Source organism: Ischnura elegans, chromosome 11 (genome assembly GCF_921293095.1).
Source record: "Ischnura elegans chromosome 11, ioIscEleg1.1, whole genome shotgun sequence".
NCBI lineage: Eukaryota > Metazoa > Arthropoda > Insecta > Odonata > Coenagrionidae > Ischnura > Ischnura elegans.
The window spans coordinates 79,523,292-79,541,257 of NC_060256.1; the positions used below are offsets into that span (position 1 = coordinate 79,523,292).

At 36.3% G+C, this 17,966-nt stretch overlaps 1 protein-coding gene across 6 annotated transcripts in view; it reads right to left on the reverse strand.

Moving 5' to 3' along the window:
* Window positions 1-16,678, reverse strand: part of LOC124168440 (transmembrane protein KIAA1109) — a 149,988-nt gene extending 133,310 nt beyond the window's left edge. For all 6 annotated transcript variants that reach the window (XM_046546680.1, XM_046546679.1, XM_046546677.1 and 3 more), the window contains exons 1-11: window positions 16,291-16,678; window positions 15,648-15,887; window positions 15,323-15,466; window positions 14,838-15,118; window positions 10,288-10,434; window positions 9,250-9,373; window positions 3,930-4,018; window positions 2,102-2,200; window positions 1,439-1,546; window positions 463-600; window positions 150-300 (exon numbers count right to left, since the gene is read on the reverse strand). In XM_046546680.1, coding sequence (XP_046402636.1) covers window positions 150-300; window positions 463-600; window positions 1,439-1,546; window positions 2,102-2,200; window positions 3,930-4,018; window positions 9,250-9,373; window positions 10,288-10,434; window positions 14,838-15,118; window positions 15,323-15,466; window positions 15,648-15,887; window positions 16,291-16,318 — 1,549 coding nt within the window. In that variant the 5' untranslated portion in view covers window positions 16,319-16,678. The remainder of the gene's footprint in view (window positions 1-149; window positions 301-462; window positions 601-1,438; window positions 1,547-2,101; window positions 2,201-3,929; window positions 4,019-9,249; window positions 9,374-10,287; window positions 10,435-14,837; window positions 15,119-15,322; window positions 15,467-15,647; window positions 15,888-16,290) is intronic.
* Window positions 16,679-17,966: the final 1,288 nt, after the last annotated feature.

Below are 17,966 nucleotides of genomic sequence, written 5' to 3' on the forward strand. Positions count from 1 at the left end.
GAATTCTCACTGCTTTTTTTGCAGTTTTAGAATTTCTTTGGTTTCATGTGCATGTCCCCAGAGAAAATGGTACGAACAGAAAATGTAACAACTGAACAATATAACCCAGTATTTAGTAATACTTTACACAAATTGGTGAAGGTTCTAACCTTGGAAGAAAGCTTTGTGTGCATAAATAATGTTGGCAGTAGCTTTACATCCAGTGAAATTCATTATCCACTCCTGATGATCATTCCACTTGATTGGGTAGTGGCATTTAACAGTGAACTCAAGAGTTTCACTCTCAACAAGACTTCGGTACTGTAATTGAAAGTTTTTAAATCATTACACACATTTCATAAATCATCAATGTCATATAATTATCATTATCATCCATAGCACACAAAACAATACTGCTGATGTGTGAATTTCAAAATATTAGAATTACCACAGCAAAAATTTCAATGGAAAAATTGAGATTACTTGTAAACTTGTAGTGGCCTCCAAATGAAGTAGCTGGCCTGTTATTTTTGTTGTATAACCATCTTGCTGAACAATCCAAGGCATGGTTACCTCCAGATATGACCCAGGCCCAACATTTACATGAACAGCATTGGTTTCCTGAAATATTTTAAATAAAAAGGATTACTGTAAGAGCACTAACTATCGATGAGTATAAACTCAAGGAAATAATAGTATGAAAAGAAAAATTTGGCATTTCAACCTTAATTTCAGAGAAAAATGCAGTACACTGTCATCTCCAATTCATAAGGAGTCAACAGAAATCAACTGAGAGTTAATTAAAAGTTACTTGAAGACATTTATCACAGCAACTGAAAAGAACCTTCAAAAAGCAGAACAAAAACTAACATCACAAAAAATCCATTTATCGGAACAGCTAACATCTTTCATTGGGAGTACAGCCATTAATTAGCATCTTCAAAAACTGTATACAAAACTAAGTACCACCTAGTCTGCTCTCATTTATACAGCTGGAAAATGACACACATTCATCCTCTGGAGTTAAACACTCTTCAAGGCAGAAATCAAACCTGTGACCTCTTGGTTTGCAGGGGAGGACTTACTAATACTCCTAGTGAAAGTTTACAGAAGTACATACACAGAAGACGATCTTAGAACAGGAAGAGTCTATTTTCTTTAAGCCTGCTGTCACAGACAGAAATAGCACCAGAGGGCTAAGGTTCTCAATTTGTGTAGCTAACTTCTGTAGCTTTAGAAGGTGTAAGCTTTTACAAGTACTGTGCCCACCATAAGTAATAAAGCATTTTTTTGTTAAAGAGATGAGAAAATGTTCGATACAAAACATTTTTTTACAGAGCTTAAATTGCTAAATCTTAAATAACTATATATTATGTATGCTGACTTAAGTCAAAGAATTAGTAACTGTAAATATACAAAAGAGTCAATGAAACAAAGATTTTCACTAAAAATATCATACCTTATTTTTAGAGAAAAGAATATCAATTGTAGCTTCATTCAATGTGCTCAGTCTAATATCAAATGACTGCACTAGACGCTTCTCTCCAGGTTGGGGAGCTTTAGTTACCTAGAATAAAATTAAAATGTACAATTTAATAAGAATTTTTTAGCAATTCATGCTCGCATAAACGCTTGGGGGTCTAGAGCAAACATCGCTTTGGGTTATTCCCCATCCCATCTTTCTGTATGATGACAATGTTTTTTGGGGATCTGAGATTAAATATTCCCACACTTCTCCATGGAGTACCTGCCCATTCCAACATGAGTTGAAAATTCATATACTTCAACTTCAGAGTGCAGCACTTTTTTTTAGTCAATATGAGAGTTCAGTTATAACTTACGATTCTTGATTTAAAGCATTTTACAGCAATTAACTGACCCAGGCTTAGATATTAATGAAAAAACCAAATATCAAATAATATTTTGTATCCCAGGCAAACTGCCGGGCCAAAATTGGAGCTATTGGAATACTATTGGAATTGCAAAAGAAAAAACTCATTCTTATCACTAACTTTTGTGAATATACAACTGGTAACACTATCTGTTAAACTGTGGCAGAAAATTTTATAGAAATATGAATACATCCATATTATCTATAAGTAGCCCAAATTTATGAACTTACTTTTAAAGGTTGACAGTCATTCGGGAAGAAAAATTTGAACAAATGTTCCCTTTGACGATCAGCCCATGGCCCATAGCTGAAGTCTGTCCCTTTACCACACTGCAAAAAGATCATCAGTGAGATTATGACAATAGGTACAATAACATCACAGTCATTGGAGAATTGTATGCCTCAGAATGCACCATAAGGTAGAAATGGCTTAAAAATATGTTTCTTAAAACCTAAATAATAATAATAATATTTTTATTGGTTCCCAGAGACGTGTCTAAGCCACGTATGGAACAAGTCACAAGAATAGTACATACATGAGGTATTAAAAAATAATATTTAAGGCGAGAAGGATAGGTACAGACATAAACATAAAAGTAACATTTTCAAAAGACAGGTTATAAAGACATAAATTCATCCACTGAATAACAGGGATTGTCACATAAATACTGATAAAGTTGACCTTTGAATTTGGAGAATGAATCTAGCTGTTTAATCTTTAGAGGTAAACATTTGAAATATTTTGACCCAGCATATATGGGGTTTTTGCTGAACATGGTTGATTTATGTACAGTAACTCTTAAATCACTACAACCCCTTGTGTTATAGTTGTGGATATCAGCATTGGTTTTGAGACTGTAAAACTGCTTATTTTGTTGAACAAAGGTAATTGCAGAAAAAATGTATAGGCAAGGTAGCGTAAGAATCCTTAAGGATTTGAAATAGGGCTTACAGCTGCTTCGCCTAGGAATGTTTTTTATTATTCTAATGGCCCATTTCTGGAGCCTAAAAAGACGAGTAGAATGGTGGGAATGGCCCCATACTGCAATCCCATACATCAATCGACTATGGATATATGCATAATAGACTGAGAGTGCAGTAGCAGTATCAACCAGAGGGACAATTCTTCTAAGTAGGTAACAGCCACTGGACACCTTTGTAGACAGTTTATCAACATGAAATTCCCAAGATAGTGACTCATGAATATATAAACCTAAAAATTTAGTCACAGAAGAGGAAATAAGGGAGGATCCATTTAACCTTAGGAGAGGAGAAGAAGTGATCTTTCTTTGATAGGTATGAAATTGAATGAAAGTTGATTTATCATTATTTATAAATACCCTATTATCATTGCACCAGTCACTCATAGAATTTATGTTTCTTTGGACTACCGTAGAGTCTAAGTGCTTATTAGAGGTAAGGTGGGTTGCGTCATCAGCATACATGTACACTGAGCCACAGTCGAAGTACTTTGGAAGGTCATTTATGTAGATGAGAAAAAGGAGGGGGCCCAAAATAGATCCTTGGGGAACACCTCTGAAAATTGCTAAGGGAGTAGAAGTTATATTAGTATATGACTCAGCAGAGTAAATCTGTACCACTTGTGATCTTTCACTTAAAAAGGATTTTAACCACTGATTGGCAATTCCAGAGACTCCATACATCTTAAGTTTCCTCAGCAGTATTTCATGATCAACAGAATCAAATGCTTTCCTTAAGTCAAAGAACACCCCTATTATATGATTCTGCTTAATGAAACTTAATTAGAAAAAATACAGTTTAAATATAATGTAATACAAAAAATATACTAATAATAAAGTGGGAAATGTTTATTTAACCTTAATTTTAAAGTTCAATATTGTTTTACCACCAAATTCTAAATAAATTGCAGTGATTGTGATGGAAAACTTAGGTTTTTCATGAAATTCTCCATCCATTACTACCGTATACTGAATATAGTAGGTATGATATAAATTGAAGCAGAATCACTAAGAATTAAAACATAAAAATATATTTTTGACAGTATCCATCTATATAAATGAGAAATTTTTCAACATACCTTGATGTCCATTCCCCAAATAGGGGGTGCAGACTCAACTATATCACCATTAGCAAGTTGAAGCATTTCAGGTTCCTCTGGAACCAACCCTGAAGAATAAAATATTACAGTAATAACACAATGAGTACCGAAAATTTCAGCCAAGGTGCCTTTTAGATTAAAAAAAAAATTACGGAAGGAGCAAGAAGTATAAACAATGTACACACATTAAAAACGCAACCGGCAATTCAATGGTGCATGGGCGTACCCAGGATCAAAAATAGGGGGGAGCAAGCCTTGGTTGTTCAAGTTGTAACATTTTAGCACAGAAAAGATTAATGAAACCAAAATTTTAAGAAAATTATGACCACGCTTTATTAGTTAATAAAATTATTTGCTAGAAAAAAATAATGATTTTTATTTTAGTTCCATCTCTTCTACTAATAACGGTTTTCTTCAAAAATCGGTCTGCTTCTAGTGGAGGGCAGCTGCCCCCTGATGGTTACGCCCATGCAATGGTGTGCTGTTGGTTGAATCTCATCCCTAATGTCTTCTTAACAATCTTAATTCCAATGCAACAAGCTATACAATACTGTCGTGTTGGTTGCATCCGATTCATACATGCCAAAAGATGTACACTCAAGGTTACAGATTCATTATATTTGTAATGTTACTGCCCATGTATTAGCTATATTGACTAAATGAGAATAGTACTCTCTCGACAGTCACTCTGAATACAATTACCTGACCACTCTTGACCAAAATGCGATAAGCAATTCAATGATGTTATGATGGTTGCATTATGTTTTACCTCTTAACCAAAGACAGGCTCCATGCTAAGTGTTATAACTTAGAAGTGATTGATTTGTATTCATTGCCAGCTACAGTAAAACTTCGATTTTACGCACTTCGATTTTACATCAAGTCTCGTTTTTACGCAGCGGCACTCAAGTCCGGCCGGAAAGCATAGGGAATTGCAATGGTGAAACTTCGATTTTATATCTTTTCTTGATTTTACGCAGTTTTTCGATTTTGCATAGCATAACCCCAGCCCCTAAGAGGTCGCTAATCTTGATTTTACGCAGTTGTCTTTCGACTTGTTTTGAAAATCCGACTAGAGCAATATGCAGTTAGGTTATTATTTCGTCTCAATGAGTTGCAAAAATGAATACAGGAACCGTTGAAATGACATCGCGCTGTTGAGCGTGAAACTAAATACATCGCGAATCTAATTATTGCTTCCCCGTGAGCCCTCTCAGTAATATTTCAGGCTCCATTACGAACGCGAATATCGCTCTTAGTTCAAATTCGCCGTAGAAGGATATCGAAACCTAAAACACACGGCAATCGCCGTGTATGCGTAACTACTTTTGATTAAGACATGATCGCTGGAGATATTAACATAATCACCTTTCGTTTATTATTCGACTTATTGATCGACGCTGTTTATATCCACAATGAGGAACTTGCATGGGTCGTAGATTGCTCTAAAAACTATTTTGAATAAGTCAAATGGATACATTAGCTCGCAAAAATACCTTCAGTTCCTCCATTCAACATCAAAAGAAATAAAAAAATTGCATTTAAAATCGAGAAAAATTTCTCAGAGCCGACCACTGCGCGAAGACACCCGAGCGTTGCCGAGGCCAAGCGTGACGTCATAGGTGCCTAAACAACCGTAGCGAGTAGGGAAATACGCTGAGTGCATGGTGTAAAATTTGTTTTGAGGGAGTATTTAGCCGCTCATCGTCACTTTATTTTGTTGTGTTATTCTTGGGCAAGTTTTCCTATTGCTATTGTGCCTAAATTATTACTTGGGATATTAATAATGCGCCATCGGGATGATGAAGTACAAGCGTTTCACTTCGTGTGTTTTAGTTATCAGAAAAATGGATGATAACGTTGCCACTCGTTCGAATAGTACACCTGAAATTCATCTACGTGTACATTGTACCCCGCAAGCCGCCTAAAAGGCGTGTGGCATGGGGTGTTAGGACACCAGCCTTTTTTTAGGACACCAAAAATTGATGCCACGACCCTCATGGAATTTGTTAAGACAAATTATTGCTATACGTCGGCGGCAATTCGAGTTGTAAAAGAAACTTGTAATACTGGAAGATAACGATCGTAAGCTGTGCTGTTGACATTAGAGTAAGCTGTGCTGTTGAATTTGGCAACGCCGGATTAACGGAGAAGGTAGTCCTATCCGTCCTACGGTACGAATTCACAGCAAAAGTCTGCACACAATCCACATGTGAGATCGCGAATCGGTTCCGCTGCCAACACACACACAAGCTACAACCTATTTCAATAATATAGGTAAATCCATAAACAACATACTAGCAGATACCATGAAAATATAGTGGGAAATATAGGCAAATACTCTTATCGAAAACTGGATGTCACTGTCACATTCTTATATTCATCACGTACAACTTACAATAACAGAACTCGTTATGATGAATGCAACTATTTATTCACTGATTTAAACCCTTAAATTAGCCCACACAAGTGACACAGGTGACCTTTCTCACTACTATTCGTTGAAATAATGGAATAACAAACTTCACACACAGTTTTTGTTCCAATAGCGTGATCGTGAAATGTCATATCTACGGTGAACAACGGAGATTAGCATGCCACTGACAATTTTTACACTACTGTTAGACATTTATCGATAGCGTAATAGCACTTTTTACAATTCAATCACGATGGAACACTGATAACTCTTGGCCGATATTTTTCAACCTTGTCAAACTTTGTGCATTACAACCACTGGCATTGTAATTATTAGCAGTAGCTTAACGGGAGATGTCACGTTGAAAATAACACTATTTTGGCACAAAAATGTTCCTAGATGTCTCCAATCAGCGAGCAAAAGTTGCATTGACTGGAATTCACCCCATAATACAAGCACAGACAGTCCTAAACGACGAATTCTCCGGTACCTACGAATAAACGGATGAAGTTATTGTATATAAAAGCTAAGCGGACATTAGTAAACATCAAAATCGTTCTAATTATATACTTAAATGAATAATATGCCGTCGATAACATCAACTTACAATTAATGTATCCCCCTTCCAATGGCCGTGGCTCAGACTCCTACAACGATGTTATTTAGGTATTATAAAATTTTTGGTTTAACTGCTCCAGTTTTATATTTTATGCCCTTACTCAGATATTAATATTATAAATAATGCAAAATATGAGGGCTTCCAAGCCTCTATCGTCGGATATTTATCTTTAAATATAAAATAATCAACACGTCTAACAAACGAAGCTCTCACAACTGCTGGCAACTATTACAAACAATCACAACAATAGCTTCGCGTGATGTTTAGGCACCTTTGACGTCATCGAGGCTTCGTCGGCAGTGGCTTGGGGGGTGAGGGAGTTTTTCCCGCGCTTTAAAATTCGTTATATTTATCAATAAATATCTCACGAAGGAAAACTCAGATTTACATGCGGTTTTCTTTGTTGTATTCAGAAAATAATTTTCTATCCGCCTGTGAAATAAAAAAAATTCATGCAAGTTCCCCATTATGAGCTACGGAATATCTATCCCCAACGCAAGGCTTTCTAGAATTTTGCCAACGCTATACTTTCCGTCGCCCCAGCGAAATATAACCGCGAAATGAGTCGTTAAAAATACTCCCGTGCCAAAATTTTGGCTTCCAAGGTGATCCAAAAAAGATAGTCGTACTTCTAGTATGGACGTAAGTCGATGGTGATTCAACACGATGGTAAAAGCAGCCTGCATTGTCTCATTCCCAGGCTAACCCCACAACTGCGGGACAAATGGAGGCGAGGGAAAATTGCTTGCGCTGCGCGCTTATCAGAACCGACTCAACTTGTATCTCATTGTCAGACGGTTTAAGTTAAACATGGTAAGAACTTGAATAGCTATTAGCTTAACTCCGCTAGGTGGCAAGTGTTTTAACGGAACGGGAGTCAATGCCCTCGGAGAATAACTCGCGTCGTCAATCGTCATGTAATCATTGAAGTCAAATTCAAGACGTGAGTGATAAGGCAGTCCCTTTAAACTCAGGAATGGCTTAGTACCATTAAATCGAAATACAAAAAGTGTCCGGTGTTGTCATCAGATATCGGGAAGCAAAATATTACGTGAAGCTGAGTCACACGGCTTGTGAGTTGAAGGTCCCGGCGCTGAATTCGCGGAAGAATGCCGACAGAGAAGCTATTCCCGGAAGAGTCAATCTACTAATGCTAAAATTTCATGGGGAAATGCTTTTTTAATGCATATAAATTATAAAGATGGAAAATTTTTCAGGACTATTAGTCATTTTTTATTCATCACGGGCGGCATGACGGCAGTTGCGTGGTCATTTAAATAGCTCACTTAAAAAAAGTGATCTAAGCACCGGAAAAATCTGAATTTCCGAATATCCCGGGTCCTGTGTGCTCCGTATTATCTATGGTATGCTGTTTGGAGGTAACCAACAACTGGGGTCATTAGCGCCATGAAGTAAGGGCTGGGGGGATAGGTACCCTATGTTGGCATTAGCCGGTTGTAATGATAAGCTCAAAAGGGACCAGGACTTAACTTCCCATCTGATGGACAGAGTGGTGCACTGGAAGTGCCCTCCACATTAGACTCAAGTAGGGATAGGGCCATCTCTGATAAGTCTCTGCTACTGCCAGGACTTGAACCCCTTTGTGATGTATTAGCAAAATTTTGCACCCTGTTAATGGGGTTAATTTGGATGACTATCCTCAGGTATCTCATTTCTTCAATCTCCAATCTTTGTTTGTCTGCTGGTGGTTAAACGGATATCCTGAAAACTGCTTCTAATGAGAATATTTTCGAAAATTAGCTTCTATGCGACCATTCAGTATCACCATTCCGAAATTTCTCCTGGGTAACAGAAGTAATCTTAGTGCCAGAAAGCATTTCAACCATTTTGTTCAACCATGGGAAACACTGTTCAGGAATGCAAAGTTGTTTCTCTTAAGGTAACACGTCATCTGTGGTGTTGCTTTTGAGTAAATAAGATTATTAGGCTTCATTTTCCGAGCTATAATGAGATAGTGTTATCCTGAAAACTATACTCCTCCTCAATACCAACTCTTGATTTTACACACTTTGATTTTACACAGTGCCCATATTTCGGTCCCTCCAACTGCGTAAAATCAAAGTTTTACTGTATTTAGATTACAATGAAGAATGGAGACTCGAGTATTTTAATTTACGGCTCAATAGGCAATACAAAAATACTCAAAATTAATTTTATCTGAACTTCGTTTTACACTAAGACTTTTTTTTTGCTTTCAAGGGATTTAAACAAATTTAAAAAAATTCCCCAGATAACACATTTACCTGGTTCATCCATGTAATAATACAGTTCTACATTGTTAGATGAGAGCACAACAAATCCTTCACCCATGTAGCGAGGCGGATCATCAACCATCCCAGTGTACTTTGGACTTGGGGCCAGTATAACCTGTAAATTAATGAAAATGATAGAATTTACACTAACGGTAGAATGAAAAGAATTCATGAACAATTGTAAAGGCTTAGATTGCAATCCAAACAAACAAAAAAACACATGCTTAGTTTCAATGTCATAATTTATTGAAGCATAATGTCACCTTCAATATAAAACCTCATAAATAAAAATTTCATAAGAATTCAATTTTTATGCAATTTGTTGTAAAACATACCATTTCGTATAATACAGTTGAAGAAAACTCTATTTGAAATTGAATTTCATGAATTTAAAAACCAAAACACTAATTTAAATGCTGAATGACAAGAAGCATAAACAGGTTTTTGTTCATACTGCAAATTTTGATATTTTTGATTTATGAGGTTTTACATTTAAGATAACGCAAACAAAAAGTTATTTTTCTCCAGTACACAGTTAACGCTAATTAGGATTATATATTGCCACAATATTTATAACAAATGAAATAAATTAACTGAAAGTCAATTTTGAAATGTCAAATGTGAAATAAACACAAGGCATAAACTAATTTGATAATATAAAGTAAAAGCACAATAAATAATTGAAAAGTTGTCATGAGAGATTTTAATTACCTATATAAACAATTATTCAACAAATAGATTAAAATAACAATGAAATGCTCAATTGGCTTTTGTTTAACGACATTTTTGCACATTCCAAGATTTTATCTATGATTTTATTTATTTCAACTAGTAAACACAAAATACTATTTTTTTTTATTCAACCTACCTTGAAAAGTTTACACACGCAAGTTTTTAGTGTAAAAGCGAAGAGCTACATTATGGAAATTAATCAAAGACATAAGATTAAAGCAGTAAATTCAGATTACTGTGTGCAAATTTAATATTTTGAGCTTCCATGCATTTAATTTTTGTCATATAATATTTTACCTTGAAGTTTTCTGCCTTGCACTTGACAAAATGCATGAAGTGGTCCAGTCTTGATGCAGCTGGCTTAGTTGAGTATACAAAATGTGCCTCTTCCACGTTGATTGACAAAGTAGTGGGAACAAGACGATTACCAAACACAACTCGACCCTTTATGAAAGAAAAATTAAATTGTTCCAATTTTAATCAGCTAACTTTGATTGAAAACAACTATTGTATTTAAAAACACAGTGGTTAAGTAGTGCAAATATTACCAATCATATGCCAATTTTGGTCCATCAAGCCTCTCAAAAATTTATGAACTTCCAATTATAATACACATACTTTACTTCTTTCAAACAGTAAATATTATGAGGCAAAGGAAAAAAAGCAAGTCTTTGGTATGTACAAAATAATGAAATCACTGAAAGTAATGAGATAAATCATTTGGGCCTTTACTATAAATGCCCTCTCATTTGTGCCTTGAAGGCTTCAATGAGAGACATCTATGTTCTCCTACTCAAAGCCTCTCAAAATGCTTAGTACTGACAAAAACCTTTTCCTCTTAATAAGACATATTCTCACTTGGTTTCTTTAACTTTTAACAAGTTAAACTTGAAGATTCAAGAAACAAAACAGAAAATTTGATGGCACTCATTCATTCCAAAGTTTGCAGTTCTGTATATTTTCACAGAAGTCCAAAATGCAATGCAGTTTAGATTGCTTCGTGGACAAATCACGAATGGTAGAAATTACATCATCGAGTTATGGTAGAACATTGAGGATCAAATGACCAACCAAGTGAGTAATGAGTACATCCTAAAAAAATATCCATTGGTACAGCATGGGTAGATTTTGCAGCAGATCTATTGAAAATAATTAGTCACGGAAATTATGCCATAAATCTGTACATGTTTATATTGTATTTATTATAAAATGGGTCCAATGAAGAAGGTTGCAAGTGGTATTGATGATGTGTTATGATCCGGTGGATTTTCTTGGTACATATTTTTGGTAGCTGTAGTTTCACCTTCTTTCAACATCCAACTATGGGAATAATACAGACAGAGACAAGGTTGATTTAGGGGGGCTTACCAAGGCACGTGCCCCTTTGAGACACTAAAAAATAGACGAGATTTTTAAAACAAGTACGCGTTTATAAATGTTATATTTTAATATAAAAGTTATTAATATTATATACATTACAGTGGAACCTCGATATATCGTTTTTCAGGGGGATGGACGAAAAAAAACGATGAATGCGGGAATGTTAGACTAGGTTGCCCATGTCCAAGGAAACACTGGATTTTGGTGAGTAATTATGATATTTGTTAAAGGATTGAAACGAGATTTTAGCTAATTACAAGAATACTAGTACTTTATTGATACACCTAGGTCCTATTGTTGATTCGGCTAATATCTCTTTCAAATATCCTAAGGAACACGCCACCTCGCTAAAAAATGTTTGCACTCCACTCGGCATTTACACTGCTACTATGGATTTCTGTCTGATGTAAAAATTCTTATCCACCAAATGCCATTTCCAGTAGACGTATTCACGAAAGCAATGTGCATGTTCTGCCTAAAACAACCGCTTTCGCTGGCGCAGTGATTGCTTGTGAGATGGATCACGAAGGCCAAAAATATTCTTATTATTTGAAATGTTTCTTTCTTATAAATATATTTTTCATATAATTGAGGCAATGTGTAAAGCGAGAAAAATGTCGCGTTAATCGTCAACGGCACGCCCACCTGATCCTCAGCTTCATCCCATTTATTATTTTCCCCAGGTAGTTCACTCTACCCCCACCCCTACCGTCATGTGCTAGTGGACAAACCGAGGCGTTCTGCAATATTCACGTGCTTCTAGCCCGGATTCTTTTCTTCATCTTCAACTATTTTCAGTCCATCTTTTAAATTTCTCACTTGTTTCTTCGGGCCATGGTCCGAAGATGAATAAAAATAAAACTAATAAAAATGAAACCACACTTTATTAAACCCACAGGGAAAACACTCGCTAGTTTGAAGTCAACCCACCCTGGAAAGTACAGAACCACTCGTACGAGGTGAAGTTCGGAACTGATGCTATCGCATTAGGTGCACGCGGAGCATTCTGCAGAGGCTGAAGCATGACCATAAGACTGTACCATGAATTTTTTTGTCCTAATAAGAAGCCAACTTACCCACTCATTTCAAAGTAGCATAGCACCAGATGAGCAGATGCAAAGACGTACCCAGGATCAAAACTAGGGGGGGATAAGCCATGGTTGTTCAAGTTGTAGTCAAGATTTAAGCATGGTAAAAGTGAATGAAATCAACATTTTAAGGAAACTATAGCAGCTCTTTATTAGTTCCTAAAATTATTTGCTTGAAAAAATATTATTTTCCTTAAAAATATTTGGGATTTTTGCTTCAAGGGGGGGGGGCACGCCCATGAGCAGAGAAATTCGGATTGCTGGTAGGGAGAAACAAAATATCCTGAGAAGATATCCCTTAGTCAGTAACTCTGATAAGTACCTGAGATTAATAGTATAACTTGCAAATTGATAACTGATAATAACCTGATATCCTGTTTTTGGAACAAATGCCACATTAACTGCCAAGAAGCTCAGCTACGAGGACATCGATTTTCGCCAGAAATCACCATTGTATTTTTCCAACTACATATTTCCTTGCTTAAAATGCTTAAATAACTTTAGAAATACGTCGTGTTTGGTCCCATTCTTTTTTAAATTATCTGCACGTTACTACTATTTCATTCTAATAAAAGTAGAATAGCAATTGCTGAAATTCATTGTTAGACACCTTTAGGGCTAATAGGTGATTCATGCAGCAGTTGACCTCCAGCAGGTAGGTTGAAAAAGTTCAGTTGGCGAGAATGGGAGAGGCGTGAAACATGTTTCTATTGTTCTCGTGTAACTTGATATTTTCTTCCGAACCTAAGGTCTTCGTAATACGATCCCTGCGTGAGCTGGTATCTTTTGTCTGATTTTGGAGAAGAGGAAAGTGTCAGAGGAGGGTTACAAATGCTGAATGGAGGGGGATAACGGATATTGGGAAATGTCCTAATGTTACTATCCCATGGCTCTGAGCTTTTTCCTATGGTAGTTCTATCTCATGGGGAGGCTTAAAACTATGTGCCTGTTATAATTAGCCATGAATGACACGTATGTATTTCGTCTCATTTTCGTCAAACAATGGATGCGGGAAAATTATACAATGGGACCGCGATCTTCAAACGATCAATGCGGGAAAACAATAGCAATAAAACAATGCGGGAACTATAGATGCGGGAAAAAATTAAATTGTCTATATGGAACTCTATTTGGGACCAGGAAGGGCGAACGATGAAAACGGGAAAAAGGTCAATGCGGGAATGATAGATCGGGGTTCAATTGTAATAACTTTTATATTAAAATTAAGGGTAAATTTTGTAGACTAATTGTTGCATGTAGTTTTTTTATCCCAAATATGAGAAGACCGTTTACTTGCCAGACCCTGGTGCCCCCCCAGCAAAAAATTCTGGAACCGCCCTTGGACAGAGACATGCTATTTCCTCTGCTTGATAAAGGAGATACAGCAGACTCCTGATTATCCGGCTGCGGTATATCCGCGTTGAGGATTATCCATTGTGATTCCATCGTCATGTTCTCTGAGATGACGTAGATGATGGCACAGTGCCAATTTTTAATAGAAGTTATCAAGCCTAATTATTAAGATGAGACAGTTTAATTCACCACATTATGAAACATTAAAGCCTGATGAAGACTTAAGACAAAGAAAATGCATAGTGGAAAAATGGCAAGGAAAAGCCTCGTGCGAGGCATATGTATGGGATAGGTCATGAAGGATGCAAATGAAAATGTGAAAAGATGGGATAATAGGATAAATGGATGGAGAGCTGAACCCATCTGATCAAGTTTTGACCATTGATAATATGGTTTAATACAAAAACAAACAAACATAAGACTTTGTTCATTTTATCTTTGTGGGTGAGCCGGTGTGTTTAAAGCAAGGGGAGGTGAGGGGAGGGAAAGTTTCTAGACAAGTGACTCCATTTGCCAATCAGCAGACAATAGGCGTGGCCTAGCGCTTCGGAAATTCAGTCGCTCTCAGACCTCCATTGTGCTAACATCGTGAATCTGCTGGTGGAGCAGTGTTGCCAAACCTCACTTGTTCTCCTAGTATGTGTTTAGTATGCCTTTTACCAATGATGCTGCATTCAGTATGGAAGCTGACAATGTCTTGGGCTTCTGTGAAGGGATTATCCTCAATACCTTCCAGATGAGTACAAATATTGTCTCGGCACCAGGCCAAAAGCATAAAATACCTGTGGCCACCCATGACACCCACATTTTCAGTGACAAACTAGGGCAGCTATGTACATTTGACAACGTTAAGTTTTCTCTTACTCTCTCTCTCTCTCTCTCTCTCGGGGTACTACCCCTTCCCCATCAGCGAAGCCCTCCAAGAGTGAAGTGACTGGGCTTTCACGAAAGCTCACCCGCGAACATAGAGTGAACAGATAATACAGTGTATACATAAAGGACAACATTTTCATCTTCTCAACTTACAGACGATACATCAACTTTGATGACTGGAATGAGATCACGCCAGCTGCGCGAGAGATCAGCTCCAGATGCAGCAACTGCTCTTTCAACACTGCTGCGCCCACTCCTTTCTCTTTCACCATCTTCAATGTTATCATTTGCCCCCCCAGGGTCATCTGGAGTATACAGCTGTGAATCAAGCCCAAAAAGCTTCTCTAGTTTGGCATAAAGGTTTGATCGATTATAGGTGTGCAATTCAAATCCATTTAGCATTAGTGACAGCCGCGTGTCAGAATGAGAGAGATCTGCAATAGAGAATTAAACAACTATCATTAAGTCTAGCAAACAAATTCATTAAAAAATACACAATGGTGTAACTTTAATTAAATATGAAGGAGATCAATCAGTATAAGATTGAATGGAAATCAAAGATATTGGATTGAATGGAAATCAAAAATATGAATCCACTACATGTTTCACTGACAAATAAAACTAAAATTAGCACATACCCTCAGAAACATCTTTGGGAACATAAGCTCTCCACCAACGAAAAATAAGCCACCCATCTTGAACTCTGACACTATAATCATTTGTTATGTAAACAACATCTCGGAACATTATCTTTCCTGCAAGTGCGCTCCAAGTAAATGATCCTGAAAGGAAATAAATCATTAACTTTCCAAGTGATTGAATGATAAACTTATTTAAACATAAAAAACTGTACAACATAGGAAGGCTATGTAATAATAGGAACATAAATGCATATATAGCGGTATTGATAGCTTCTGGCACGGTTTCAGCTAAATAAAACATGGGTCAAGAGAAACGACTTACCAACTTTCATGTATCCTCCCTGAGCAACAAACCGATTTAAGAGGCGGGTGATAATGAAACCAATTACTCTTGAATCATAGTGAGTTATATAGATAACCCAAGCCATTGCTGACACAAGCGAGCATAGAAGCCAGGCAAAATTGCTGTCCATCTTCAAATCTTCGAGATTTGTCGAGTTCCAAGGTGACATTTTTGCTTCGAATGTATCACCAGCTGACACCAGGTCCATTTCCAAAGATTCTAACCAGAAAAAATATATATTTGTAGCTGGCAGAAAAATCATGGATGTAAACAAAGTTGACAAGACAAACATTTATGGAAAAAACAAGAAGGAATAACATACTATTTAGCGATAAAACACAATGATGCAGATATGCAAACATAAATATTTGAAGAGTTATTATTTCTTAGCATTCATTTACTGGTCAAGAGAGCGAATACTATTCACTCTACCATCATAAGTGAAAAATTAATAGGTTGATTATGTGACAACGATAATAAACTCTCACGGGAAGCCATTATAAGCAACATGATTATCATTACGAATATACATAAAGAGTTTTTATTCATGTATATCATAAAATCCTTCGCTGAAGACGTTTTCAAACTAAACAAAAGCATTCCAACTAAAACTTAAACTAACCTCTGCCCATGCTCATCATCTTCGCCATTCTGGTGATGTTTACAATCAGCTTATTTATTTTCTAACGGGAATGAATAATGATTTTCTACAGTGTACCCTACGATTCCATTTTTAATATCTTCATCATTAAATATATGTCACTTCGACAACACTCCAACTCGACGAAGGAACCAATGGATGCCACTCTAGCAGACGAACTTTAGTTTGGTTTTACCTTATCATGCTATTACGTGCAGACGTCATCATTCTGTCATCACTCATGAAACATTAGATACACATATGTAGTCTAATTTAACTTCATTTCTCATTATCTTTGACAGTTTTCAAGACTAGATCACCCTTTTCTGTTCGCCAAGTGGGACAATCCGGTGTTTCTCTCGTTTCACTCTCCCCCTTGGTTTCGCCATTGACGGTAGTCACTTGTCTATCGATCTTTTGTTTACATACATTTCCATTTGTCGATTTCAATAATTTCAAATATAATTATGGTTAACGCGATAAATTTTATATATGAGAATCAATTTACAATATATATTTCTCAGTTATGAGTTATTAAAGAGAACAGGCATAAAAAATACCGCGGAATTCAAATACTAGCTTGACCTAATAGCCATGGCCTTAGATTTTTTATAAAGGCACGAGTCCTTTAAATACAAATATTTTGTGCCGTATTTTTTAATTTAGAATAAAGATTTATACAGCAAAATCATGGAACGATTGGGTGGCTAATAACTTTATACCGGTAGTCAAATTTTACCATGTGGAACTCTAGTCCCTGCTTCGAAAGAGAAAAGCAAAGGAACTGCTCCCATCAAAAGATGCTGATATTTTACTAAATTACTTCTTCAAATTGACAACTTTTATTAAATCGTTGATTTTGTTAGTTCCTTGTAATGTTGATGAAGTTATTTCAGTTACATTTCAAACTAAATAATATAAAAAAAACAAGGAATGGAATTCACACTATTATTAGCAATATAGATTTGATTTTGTGATTTTCAGAGAGGATTGAGGCAATTTCACATAGCTGATGATTACCATATACAACCGATAGGAAGTTGAATATCTCTACCAATAGGGTTCCTCAACAGCTACTGCTCCATTACTATAGACACATCACTGAAGCAACTAAAAAGATCTAAATGAAAATATCATTGTCTGTAAAAACACCCAACACCAAGTACCATCGGTTTCTGCCTCTCCATGATTGGTTTGATTACTTAAGATCCAAAAGGAAAATTAACCACTTTAGTAATAGACAGCTCTTCTTCACCCTGTAATTGTTACTGTGACTACATATGTGGATGACAAATTATCTTAACGGGGACACAGTGGTGGTAGCATAAGGGGGTTAAGGGGCTAGAGTCCACCATTGGGTACATATTATACTGTGTTATATGGCATCCAGAAGTTTAGCATTTTTTAAGGTTTCTATAATGTGATAATTAAAGTATTAACACATTCAACCCAGAGCATTTCTCGCATAGTCATGAGAAATGGAGTTTTTCTGACCTTCTCAAAACAATCTCTAAGAGATGCAAATGCATAACTATTGGGCTGAACAAGTTACATAAATATTTTTCCTAGTTTTATTCATTGTGCAAAGCATACTTCTAACAGCATTTCAGACATTCATTGGTTTAATTCATGTTTTACCCAACTCTTTCTACTTTCTG